This window comes from Engystomops pustulosus, chromosome 8 (assembly GCF_040894005.1).
Source record: "Engystomops pustulosus chromosome 8, aEngPut4.maternal, whole genome shotgun sequence".
In the NCBI taxonomy this organism is placed as follows: Eukaryota; Metazoa; Chordata; class Amphibia; order Anura; family Leptodactylidae; genus Engystomops; species Engystomops pustulosus.
The window spans coordinates 23,286,728-23,300,181 of record NC_092418.1 but is presented as its reverse complement, the minus strand read 5'-3'; the positions used below and the strand labels follow the sequence as shown (position 1 = coordinate 23,300,181).

At 41.9% G+C, this 13,454-nt stretch overlaps 1 protein-coding gene across 1 annotated transcript in view; it reads right to left on the bottom strand.

Annotated features, from left to right (window-relative positions):
• Nucleotides 1-8,146: 8,146 nt before the first annotated feature.
• LOC140074948 (uncharacterized) overlaps nucleotides 8,147-13,454 on the bottom strand; it is a 190,380-nt gene continuing 185,072 nt past the window's right edge. The window contains exon 2 of the mRNA XM_072120311.1: nucleotides 8,147-8,965. Coding sequence (XP_071976412.1) covers nucleotides 8,329-8,965 — 637 coding nt within the window. The 3' untranslated portion in view covers nucleotides 8,147-8,328. The remainder of the gene's footprint in view (nucleotides 8,966-13,454) is intronic.

Here is a 13,454-nt window from a genome sequence, read left to right as displayed (position 1 = left end):
CGTGTATGGGCAGAAGAAGAGGAGTTGGAGGAGTTGGAGGAGGAGGAAATGGACAGTCAGGCCAGTGAGGGGAGTGAATTCTTACGCGTTGGTACTCTGGCGCATATGGCAGATTTCATGCTAGGCTGCCTATCCCGTGACCCTCGCGTTCAAAGAATTTATTCCAGCACCGATTACTGGGTGTTCACTCTCCTGGACCCACGGTACAAGCAAAATCTTTCCACTCTCATCCCTGCAGAGGAAAGGAGTGTGAGAATGCATGAATACCAGCAGGCCCTGGTTCACAAGCTGAAACAGTATTTCCCTTCTGACAGCGCTAGCGGCAGAGTGCGTAGTTCTGCGGGACAAGTAGCGAGGGAGAGTAGGCGAGCAGGCAGCTTGTCCAGCACTGGCAGGGGTACGCTTTACAAGGCTTTTGCCAGCTTTATGTCACCCCAGCAAGACACTGTCACCTGTCCCCAGTCTCGGCAGAGTAGGGCTGATCTTTACAGAAAGATGGTGAGGGAGTACGTAGCTGACCATACCATCGTCCTAAATGATCACACAGCTCCCTACAACTACTGGGTTTCAAAGCTGGACATGTGGCACGAACTGGCGCTGTACGCCTTGGAGGTTCTTGCCTGCCCTGCCGCTAGCGTCTTGTCCGAGCGGGTTTTCAGTGCAGCTGGTGGCATCATCACCGATAAGCGTACACGCCTGTCGACTGACAGCGCTGACAGGCTGACGCTTATTAAGATGAATAAAGCCTGGATTTCTCAAAATTTCCAATCTCCACCAGGTGAAGGAAGCTCAACCTGAATAATTGATCCACTCCTCCTCCTCCTCATTTTCCTCCTTCTCCTCCTCTTTGTACAGTAAAGCAGAGGAAACTGGCTATTTTTTGACAGGGCCCACTGGCTCTAGCTATAGTACTTTATGCATTTAATTTTTCTGGAGGGCCACCTACCCGGTCCTCTGTTTTAAACAATTTTTGGGAGTGCCACATACAGGCACTCAATCTATTAAATTTTTCTGGAGGGCCACCTACCCGGTCCTCTGTTTTAAACAATTTTTGGGAGTGCCACATACAGGCACTCAATCTATTAAATTTTTCTGGAGGGCCACCTACCTGCTCCTCTGGTTTGAAAATTTTTTTGGACTGCCACATACAGGCACTCAATCTATTCCATTTTACTGGAGGGCCACCTACCTGCTCCTCTGGTTTGAAAAATTTTTGGGACTGCCACATACAGGCACTATCCAAATTAAATTGTCTCCATAGCAGCCTCCACACGTTGTCTCCATTGCTACCTCCAAAAGTCGTCCATATAGCTGCCTCCATACATCGTCCCTTTATCAAACGAGGTGTGTCAGGCAGAAATTTGGGTTGTTTTCATGGATTCCACATCAAAGTTGTTAACTTTGTCGCCACCCTGCTGTGTTATCCACAAAACATACTGGCAAACTTTTATCATTTACCAATATTATTTCAGCGCTTCTTGCGCATCTGTTTACATTCCCCTCACCCGGCATATCCTAAACTTATAAGAACGCTACTACACTTGATCTTATACAAAAGGTTCTTAGAAGTGCTGTTTGGGGAGTAGCCTAGAGACAGGGGCTTGGATTGGCGAAAGCTCGCCTGGCAGCGGAGCGCCAGCTCCATGCGCATCATGCACTTCTTGCGCATCTGTTTACATTCCCCTCACCCGCCATATCCCAAACTTATAAGAACGCTACTACACTTAACTTGGTGCAGGCTGGGACCGAGTCTGACCCTGGGGCTGGTCATATACTGCCGACGCAGAGAATTGCGGGGCCTACCTCGGTCCAGGTCTCAAAGGCCTACTATACCTCCTCCCAACCCTCCTCCACCTCCTCCTCCTCCGAATTACCATCCGTGGGCATGGCGCCATCAGTCGGTAGCTCTAGGCACAGCAGCAGTGCCGTCGCTAAGCGACAGCAGGCGGTGCTCAAACTGCTGAGCCTAGGCGATAAAAGGCACACCGCCCAAGAGCTATTACAGGGCATTCCACATCAAACTTGTTAACTTTGTCGCCACCCTGCTGTGTAATCCACAAAATATACTTGCAAACTTTTATCATTTACCGATATTATTTCAGCGCTTCTTGCGCATCTGTTTACATTCCCCTCACCCGGCATATCCTAAACTTATAAGAACGCTACTACACTTGATCTTATACAAAAGGTTCTTAGAAGTGCTGTTTGGGGAGTAGCCTAGAGACAGGGGCTTGGATTGGCGAAAGCTCGCCTGGCAGCGGAGCGCCAGCTCCATCCCAAGATCCAACTAACATAGTTTTAACTGCAGCACCTTTAATCTACTACTAGTTCACTGCCTCCATACATGGTCCCCTTATCAAACGAGCTGTGTCAGGCAGAATTTGGGGTTGTTTTCATGGCTTCCATGTTAACTTTGTCGCCACCCTGCTGTGTAATCCACAAAATATACTGGCAAACTTTTATCATGTACCGATATTATTTGAGCGCTTCTTGCTCACCTCCTTTGGTTCCTCTCTGCCACCCATTGGTTTGAAGCCTGAGTCCATTTAGGGTATGTCGCCATGACACTCTCTAGCCTGCCGCTGCTGCCGCTGCCTCTGCATGCCGTCCCCTATAGTGTCAGGGTCAATTATTGGATGTTTTAGATGCTATCTAGCTTCATTCTGTCACTCTGTCATGGCCATGCTGTTGCCCATAATTTTGGCATAATGGTGCGATTAGGCAGCCTCAGAGGCATCCATGCATGCTGCCCCTGCTGTTTCCTGTCCATTTCCGTGGTGTTTCCATCCTTTTCTGAGGTTCCCAGGTGTTTGGCCAAGCTTCCCTGTGCAGAGCCTTGGTCCCCTTGAAAAATGCTCGAGTCTCCCATTGACTTCAATGGGGTTCGTTATTCGAGACGAGCACTCGAGCATCGGGAAAAGTTCGTCTCGAATAACGAGTACCCGAGCATTTTAGTGCTCGCTCATCTCTACTTATTATACTTTTTTATACTTTATTATACCTTATTATACTTTTTTATATACTTTATAATACTTTATTATACCTTATTATACATTATTATACCTTATTATACCTTATAATACTTTATTATACTTTATACCTTATTATACTTTTCCATGCTTTATTATACCTTATAATACTTTTTTATGCTTTATTATACTTTATTATACCTTATTATACTTTATTATACTTTATACCTTATAATACTTTTTTATGCTTTATTATACCTTATTATACTTTATTATACTTTATACCTTATACTTTTTTATACTTTATTATACCTTATTATACTTTATTATACTTTATCATACTTTATTATACCTTATTATACATTATTATACCTTATTATACTTTTTATGCTTTATTATATCTTGTTATACTTTATTATACTTTATACCTTATACTTTTTTATACTTTATTATACCTTATTATACTTTATTATACCTTATTATACTTTATTATACCATATTATACTTTATTCTACTTTGTTGTTCTTTTTTTTCCCTTCTTTTTGAGCTGAGTGACTGGATGTAAGAAGTAACACATGCGGCGAATGAAGCTCATTAACAAGATGGGTCGGCTTCATCCCCTGCAGTCGGCGGCGCAGCCCGGAGACGCGGGGCTTTAACTGCTGTCGTTGAAGATTACAAGATGATCTATGCCTGTGGCATCTCTTTAAATCGGGCGTCACTCAGTTCTTTACTGCACAATACCCCGATAGCGGCCGCACTAACTTCCCAGTCATTACTACAAATAATCAGCTCCTCTCAACATGCGCCCGCATTGCGAGAAGTAACCACTGTGCATAGAAGTCTTTGAAAATCAATAAGCACATCCAGTGTCTGAAAATAACTTTTATTTATACAGGATTTTTTTTTTTTCTCTTCCTCCTCGATAAATAACAATGTTTTATGTGGAAAGCCAGTCCTGGGTTTTGCTTTCAGTAAGCAGAGCAGCACATGGACAGCTCGAAATAAAAAATACACAGCACAAGCCGTCGTAATCAATACCGCACGGGGGCCGCGGGGATTGCAATGTTTTTGTCCACATAAATATTTTACAGGGCTCCTTCCCTTTTCAGATGTTTCTAGTTTAGATTCCTGCTGGACTATTTACCATTGATATTGGTATTTTTTTCACTATATGGATCCATAATGAGGAGCTGAGATGTTATATGGTGCACACACTGTACTTTCTGGTAAAACAGCTCTGCGTGGGTGGGGCTATAAGACTCTTTTTTTATGTCACACCCATTAAGAGCTGCATTTACCAAATGGAACATGTTTGTATGTTAGGGGCCTATATTAAGAATCTGAATTGTATAAATTTGTTATAAGATGCCCATAACGTATCTATATATGCTATTTGCTGAACACAGCGACCCACGAGTGGGGTGATGAGCAATCATTCACTAGAGGGTACATGTAGGAACTGTATGGGCTCATTTTAAGTATCTGCATTGTATAAATCAGTGATTCCGATACCTAAATGTGCCATTTAATGAATGAGTGCTTATTATGTAGTGCATGAGATTCTTCATCTTCATCATATGTTGGGTTATAAGCACTCACTCACCAGAAGGTCCATGTATTATATATAGGTACTATATGGGCTCATATCGAGGATCTGAGTAGTGTAAATCTGTTACATGGTGCTCATAACTCAAATGCACTGGTAAAAACTGTTCCTCATGGGTGTGGTCAAAGAAGAACTCATGACCCCACCCACGATGAGTCTATGTGTAGTCATATATTACATTGTTTAGACGACTATTTGCAAATCTCATACGTTTTGAATGATAACTCAGACTTGTGGATTTCAGTAGGCATCGACCTTTTACCAAACCATTATTTTTTATGAAAGTAGCCAAACTGCTCTTTGGGTTTGATTACTGCTGCTCTAATCTAAAGCTGTGGGACCGATGAACACAGCCGCATCATACACTAAGCTTTCTCCATCAGTCCCATAGAGACGCAATGGAGGGGTAGTGTGCATACATGAGCATTGCACCACATATTAGACAGATATAGATTATCATTCTTTCAATCAGTGGAGGGACTTTACCTAGAGTATCTACAGGATAGTGATGAGGGCAGGGGCGTAACTAGGAGACACAGGGCCTCATAGCAGACTTATGAATGGGGCCCCCTTTCTCCCTTAAAAAAATATATGTCGGTACACTCACATACATTTATACACTCATATATACACACACTTATATACTTATATACATACAGCATATACACACCATATGCACACATGCACCATAAATATACATACACCACATATACACACCATGCAGCATATACACATCAAATATACACACATACATACAATACAATATACAGACATACAACATATACACACATACATACAGCATATACACACCCAATACTCAAGTTGCTGAGGCACCCTGACTCTGCGGGCAACATGTGTGATCAGTTTTGGAGGGGATGGCAGGATGCTCTCTCTCTCTATCACTCCTCCATGGTGGAACCACCCCTTTGCTACTAGACATTTTACTTACCTATAGATCCAGGCACTGTGACTGTGATAATATTCTTACATTTTTTTTATCCTCCTTCCTTCTAAAATCAACTATTAAAATAATGCTAATGAGCCAGAAGGGCTCTGGGGGTCATTATAAGAACCCTTCTGTGCTGCAGCTTTACAGGCTGTTACACTGTGTAGGAGCAGGTTTCCCCCTCCCACTGTGTAACAGTGTAGCTGTGAAGCTACAGCACTGAAGGGTTCTGGTAACGCCCCCAGAGCCATTTTGGCTCATTAGTATAATTTTAAACACTGATTTTAGAAGGAAGAAGAATAACAAATGTAAGAAGATTAGCACAATCCCGGTCCCTGGATCTATAAGTGTCCCTGGTTTATCATGATGGATTTTGATGGTAGATTTTATTTAAGTCGGCGAAATTCTGGACATTTTCCTGATTTTTAGCAAAATCTTCTAAAGAAACTCTGACTACCCTCTCACAAATATGGCTCCGGCAGCGACGGCTCCCCTAAGGGAATGTCTGAAATATTCAGAGTTAATAAAGTCTTGGGTAATATTACAGCAAATCCTATTTTGCACGTATCGGCACAAAATGCAGCAGAGCTGCGCACAATGCCGGCTCAGTACTCCAGGACATCCTCCATCAGGAAGGGTCTCTGCGGAGGGGGGAAGTTCACGAGCCGGCGTTGGAAGTTTTCCATTTAATTACTATAGCACAATGGCAATTTCTAGCGACATAATACGAGGCGGCATAATTCCAGCGCAGGATTCGAGTTTGACAAATTAATTAAGTTGTCACCAGTTATCTTGCAATCTCTACCACACGGGGAGGAGATGCGCCTTTGGCTTCCACTGATTTACTAGCGCGCGGCACCGCGATTAATGATCAAGCAGTTTGTTGTAATATACTGCGACGCTGAGAGAATTAACAAAAAATATCATGTACAGTCCTTCAGACAAAACCTAAGCCTGCTGGAGTGGTGAAGTATGATAAGACGAGTAGTTGGAGGACACTGGCAGAACTGGAGCTCAGGGTCGGAGGGAATGACCCCCTATTTGTCACCAGAAACGGGATGATGGATTTCTGGGGAAACAGCCCAAAACAAGGTCGGTCATTGTATTGTAAATCCTTAGCTCTAGTTTCAATTTGAGGCTTAAAGGAGTATTCCTAGATAAACATTCACATTTAGCTTAATTAATCTGATAAATATATATATATATATATATATATATATATATATATACACATTTCTTCAATTACATGGAATTAGAAAAAATGAAAAATTTCACATAAATTTAGCGATGTTGTTCCTAAGAAACAAGATTGCTGTCCTTGGATACGACCACCCCCTGCTTTCTGGCAGTTTTGGCCACATACTCGCTATTAAGCCGTGCCAAGCACTATCTTCAGCGTATATATAATAGTATATATACAGTATAGCCTGACATTTCATATGCAAAAATAATTTGTTTCTTTGTGAAATCACTTCCACAGAAGTGGTCGTATCCAAGGACAACAATCCCGTTTCAAAGGGACAACATGGCTACATTTATGAGAAATTATCTTCACACAGGAACATTTTTTTAATATCATGCAACTGAAGATACATATATATATATATATGAAATATAATTAAGTGTAAGAAATATCAGGGTATATGGCCAGACACACTACATCCAACTGGATGAAAGAATTAGTTAAAAGGTTAAATTGAGATTATTTTATTTTATCGTATCGGTAAGGCAACACATTTCAACGCTGAATTGGCATCTTCATCAGGACAAGAGGGAAGATGTAGTAAGTTTAATGTCAATGCTCAAACGAGAATACCCTTTCCTGTTTAATTGGAACCCCCCAGGCCAGTGATGGCAAAACTTTTAGAGATTTAGTGTCCAAACGACAACCAAAATCCAGTGTAACCCAGTGTAACACGTTGTATAAGAATTGTATAAAAAAGTATACATATATTTTTTTTACATTTCTCTACACTCAGGCCATGATTTCTGTTAGCAAGGACATGTTTAGGATGTGGTCCCTTCCTGGCTTTGCGCTAAGTTTCTATATGACCTTGGAGCTGATAGATTACCCTGAAGCGGGTGGCACAGGCAGTCATTCTGTGACACTCACCCTTTCCTTTGCACCCGGTTGTGCCACTTCCCTGAGCATTTTGGCTCCACTTCCTAGTCCCTTTTGACAAGTAAGTTCCTACTCATCCACTTCTGATTGGCTGTGTGGTGGGGACTAGGAAGTAAAGTGGAACAGGAGCAGGAAGTGACTGGTGAGTAGGACAATGGTTTGTGCCGTTCTGTTCCCTTTTCTAAACTTATTTTACTGGCCAGGGACCCAGTTAATGGTGGCACATCCATCTTACTCATCACAGTTTTATAGAGAATCCAACTAAACTAATGTTCCATCAAATTATACTCCACAAAATACTTAATTTAAGAAATATCTTCCTATAGAAGTTTATCTTCTAGGATACAAAAGCTCCATAACACGCGCCCTACACAGGCACCATATGGGGCGCACGGAAAGATAGAGATTCCAAATTCTGTAGATACAAATTCCTACAAATAAAAAACTTTTCTGCTTCCACACGTTTTTGAAATGAACCCGTGTAACCATTTGTACCACAGTAGAATTTGCTGCACTTTATTTTTATAGAAATAATAATTTAATCTTTTCAGCAATATTTTTTTTATAGAATTTTCTCTTATTTGTTGGCAAAATGTTAAATATTCTCTGTACACTGTTGAATCTGTCCGTAGACAAGTAGATGTTCTTTGCACGTAGACATCCACCCACCCACCTGTCCATATTAACTTTCCAGTTCTTCCTTCTCCCATTCGAAATTCTGACCTGTCATTTGATAGAACATGGCATTGAAGGGTTTGTAAAACTTCCTCAGACGTTGGATAACATCTGGGTCAATTTTTGGATGAGTTCGACCCTTGGACTTTCCCAGACACCTGGGAGCCCCTGTGTCTTCCGGCTTCTTCAAACATGGAAAACCTTTAGTCTTATTGAAGTAGAAATGTTTATCTGTGATAATCCGTTGGAGACCCAAAAAATCTTGAACTTTGGCAAGTTCTTCTGCGGGGTTACTTATAAGCCGTTCTCCGCTAACAAAAAGGATTTGGGAAAGAGGGAAGTACTGCATCCAACTTTCTAAATGCAGAGCATAGATGCCTATCCGTAGTGCACTCCATGAAGCATCGATCAGTCCTAGGGTCCTGTTTTTGAAGGCAAGAACCTCAAACGTTGGAATCTCTGGTTTCTTGGAGAGGGTTTGTGTGTAGTCAGATATGGCACGTGTCACTGGGTTCCTCACCACCACTATGAGCTTGGTATCTTTGGCCATTGAATGGATCCTCTGCGGAGCCTCGTTAGTAACAAAGTAACTTGGTGTCTTCTCCATGGTTATTTGGCCTTCGACTGTCCTTGGCATCAGATCTCTGCAACAAAAAGAAAGGGAACTACATGTTAATTGATGACATATAGGAATAATAATAATCATTATCAGAATATAAAGAAGTAAGAACCATATAGTAATTTAAAAAAGAAGAAAAAAACAATCCACCTGTTGACTAGCATTTTACATTACGGCCATGGAGTAGGGTTGAAAGGGTTGTTGAATTTTTATAAAAGCTTAAAGCAAAGCTGTCACCAGGGATGTCATTTTTAGCTGGTGTCAGGTTCCAATAATGTGACGCTGATTTTAAAAATACCTTTGTCAGCATTCTAAATAATTTCAGTACGTTATAAAACTTTATTTCACATTACCTGGCTTCCTGCCAGCGGCGTATAGAGAGTTATGGGCAACCGAAGATTATAATATAGGCGGTTTGGGCAGAAACCCCCAGGCCCAAGCCTTCTAGGGGGCCCATGGCAACCCAAACCACCCACCAAATATTATACTGAGAAGGACCTTCACCCATGAAATCTTTGTACATCTGTTCCTGCTCTCATATGTGCACCAGAGCCATTTCAGGACTTCAAAGGTCCTGAAACCGCAAACTGAAGCAACCATATCCTCCATTCCCCAAGAAGCTTGTAGGAAGTGATTCCAGACTTGTAGGGGCTATAATATGCATGCAGCCCAGGGCCAAGGTAGTCCTTATCCGCCCCTGTGCCCTCCTTCTATTTCCCACCTCTATTCTGGTATCGATCACCAATCCCAAGGAGGTCCTGGTTCATACCTGTTGCTAAGGCCAAACCAAATTTTCTTGGCTGCAGGGGAGGGGGCAATTACAGAAGCCGGTGGGTGTCTCAGTCTCCTGCATACTCATCCAGCTCCCTCCCCACTTCTTGTCATGTGCATTAAGCCAGAAGGGGATGGAGGGAGGATAATGCAAGAGAAAAATGAGGCACAGGCACAAACAAGCTGCAGCTGACTCCCATGCCCCCCCCCCCCCCCCCAAGTGAGATTTTGTCATATCATGGAGTATTTTGTGGAGAGGACATAGGTGGAAAAATTAGAGCCTCTGCCCTCAATAACATTTCTAGTTCCTAGTGATCTATTATCCTTGTGCAGGGACACAGATTGCTTCAATACATTGTGAATAGAATTGTTCTGTAATGTCTGAAGATCAAACACTGGCATAATAAACCTGAAATAGTGATTACTAGTCGCGGCGCCAGACGTGCATGCTGTGCGTCCTAACACCAAGCCCAAAGCTGACATTTCAAGCCAAAAAAATGTTTTCTTTCTCCCTGTAGGAGCAAATAGTTGTACAGTGGAAAGTAACGTGATGAATGAGAGGTGTACTCGATGTCTACTGAATATGAAGAGTGTTTTTGTTCTTTCTACATATTCACGTTATCAATCATAAGAAGTAGAAAAACAGAACAAAAAATTACAGCAAAGTTCTTAAATAATATCCAGACGGACTTATTGTACGGTAACTTTCCTTGCATTGGGGCTAATATATTGGGGCTGGTGTTTTGTGGTCTTAGTCCATTACCCGGCTGGCGTGAGATGCACCATATTTATCAGGAGGCTTTTGGGAGGTCCTATTGGAGGTCTTTTGGGAGGTCCTATGCGATGCCTTTTGGGAGGTCTTATGGTAGGTCTTTTGGGAGGTCCTATTGTAGGTCTTTTGGGAGGTCCTATGCGATGCCTTTTGGGAGGTCTTATGGTAGGTCTTTTGGGAGGTCCTATTGTAGGTCTTTTGGGAGGTCCTATGCGATGCCTTTTGGGAGGTCCTATTGGAAGTCTTTTGGGAGGTCCTATGGGAGGTCTTTTGGGAGGTCCTATTGGAGGTCTTTTGGGAGGTCCTATTGGAGGTCTTTTGGGAGGTCCTATGGAAGGTCTTTTGGGAGGTCCTTTGGGAGGTGTTTTGGGAGGTCCTATGGTAGGTCTTTTGGGAGGTCCTATTGGAGGTCTTTTGGGAGGTCCTATGGGAGGTCTTTTGGGAGGTTCTATTGGATGTTTCTTGGGAGGTCCTATTGGATGCCTTTTGGTTGGTCTAATGGGAGTTCCTGTGTTCAAGAATCTTTATCTACACCAGTCTCTCTCTCTCTGGTCCCATAACCCGCATCAATTGTAGCAAATCAGTGGCATTCCCTAACCACCTTGATCCTTGATCCTTGCTCTGGCAACTTTTTACACACCGTCCTAATAATTCTTGTGCATTTTGGGAGGTCACATGTGTGAGGAAATGTACACCAGTATTGAAATATATACGACTCAGGGTCGGCCTTGGAAGTCAACCATAACCTCCACCGGTTTTAGGAAGTCTATGAGGCTGAGGCATTCCCGCTCACCTTGTTCCTTTCTCCTGAGAATGAGGTCACATCTACCAGAAGTGAAACCTGATGAAGGCCACTCAGGGACTAGTGTAGATGTCACACTGGTTTATAACCTGCCACAGTTATATTAAATCTTTCAGGCTGAGGTATCGCTAACCTCCTTGAGCCTCGCTCTAAGAGCTTTCTACACGAGCCTCGTAATAACTCTGATTCATTGCAGAAGACCACATGCACCAAAATTGAACCACAATCTACTGAACATCATTGAGGGCCTGGCATAGACCTCAACCATAAAGTGTGGTAGTAATAATAAATCTGAGTAATCCCTTGAACCACCTTGAACCCCGCTATGACAACTTTCTACAAAAGCCTCGTAATATTTCTGATTCATCGGAGGAGATCACATTTCCCAGAACTGAAGCAGAATCTACTGAACATCTAAGGGACTGGCATGGAAGTCAACCATGACCAGCGATAGTTATAATATACCTGAGGAATCCCTTGAACCACCTTGATCCTTGTTCTGACAATTTTTTGCTAAAAACTTTTTGCTTTCCCTTGAGGTAGTGTTAAGATGCGAAACACATGTCGGGGCACCTCTTTTCCTCTGTCCCTGCACCCACTCTATGGGTAAGATCTGATATTTAAGGACTGGTAAAGACTTGGATTTTTGAGGTGTGGCATGGTTCCATCGTGATCATCCATGATATAATAGTGTCATTGTGTGTTTTTCATTAAATGTTTTGTTTTTAAGGCAAAATAAAAATTACGTGTTTTTAGAACCTTGTTTACTCCTTTTTTCAGTGGGTTTTGATATTATCATAGGAGTTGGTCTTTAGTTCATGAGGGGACCTTTTAGGTGATGGGTCCTGTCTTTAGAGGAAGTTTGATGCTTACTGAATTTCTTTTGGGTGTCTTAACTTTTTGCTAATGTTTTTTTTTATCATTTTGGCACATCTTTAGAAAGACATTAATCAGAGTCAATCCCTGGCCCTCACCCTGTGCCATCAGAATTGACAAACCAGACAGAAAATGGGTGAAAAAAGTTTTGGGAGATCCCAAGCCAACTGTGACTTTTTTGGTGACTTTTCTCTATTCATCAATCATAAAAATCATAAATAATTTTACTTATGAAATTTTACCTCAATAAAGTAGCAGAATAGTGGTCTGGACTCCCAGGATAGGGATGTAATATTACCACTGTACAAGGCATTGGTTCGGCCTCACCTGGAATATGCCGTCCAGTTCTGGGCACCGGTCCATAAAAAGGAGGACCTGGAGCTGGAGAGGGTTCAACATAAAGACTCAATAATGATAAGGGGTATGGAGGGTCTCAGTTATGAGGAAAGATTAACTAGATTTATTTTTTTCTGGAAAAGAGACGACTACGAGGGGACATGATTAATTTATTTAAATATATGAATGGTCCATACAAAAAATATGGTGGAAAGTTGTTTCAGATAAATCAAATCAAAAGACGAGGGGGCACTGTCTCCGTTTGGAGAAAACAAGGTTTAATCACCAGAAGCGACAGGGCTTTTTTACTATGAGAACTGTCAATCTGTGGAATAGCCTGCCTCAGGCGCTGGTCACAGCAGGGACAGCAGAGAGCTTCAAGAACGGCATAGATGCCTTTTTACACCTAAATAACATTGATGGTTATGTTATATAGAATTGTTTCCCCTAAATCCCTTCCTCATCCAATCCCTTCCCTTCCTTGGTTAGAGTTGATGGACAAGTGTCTTTTTTCAACCGTATAAACTATGAAATAACAGTATAAAAATTCTTATACAGGGTTAGAAACCCGGAAACTGAGCAAGCTGGCCCTGCCAAAGGCTGAGATAAGCAGTAACATCTCCCAACAGAAACTGAACTGTGAAATATATTAAAAAATGGGAAATTGATATTAATTTGAACCCAGATCACACAGTTTGTAACCTTTTCAGTAAGTTAGAAATATCCCGAGTCTCTCGCTATTGTAGATCTGAAAGCTTTTACGCCCGATCATAAATTTTATTGATAAGCGCCATATAAAGCCGCGCAATTCCTTCTGACACTCACTATAATTGTCTCCTTCCAATATTACATACTATCTGAGTTCAATTTTCCTAAATCGTCCATTTTTTATGACCACAAATGAGAAAAGTTATTTTGTCTGGAATTGAACCGACCGCAGTCCATTTGATTTCAAAA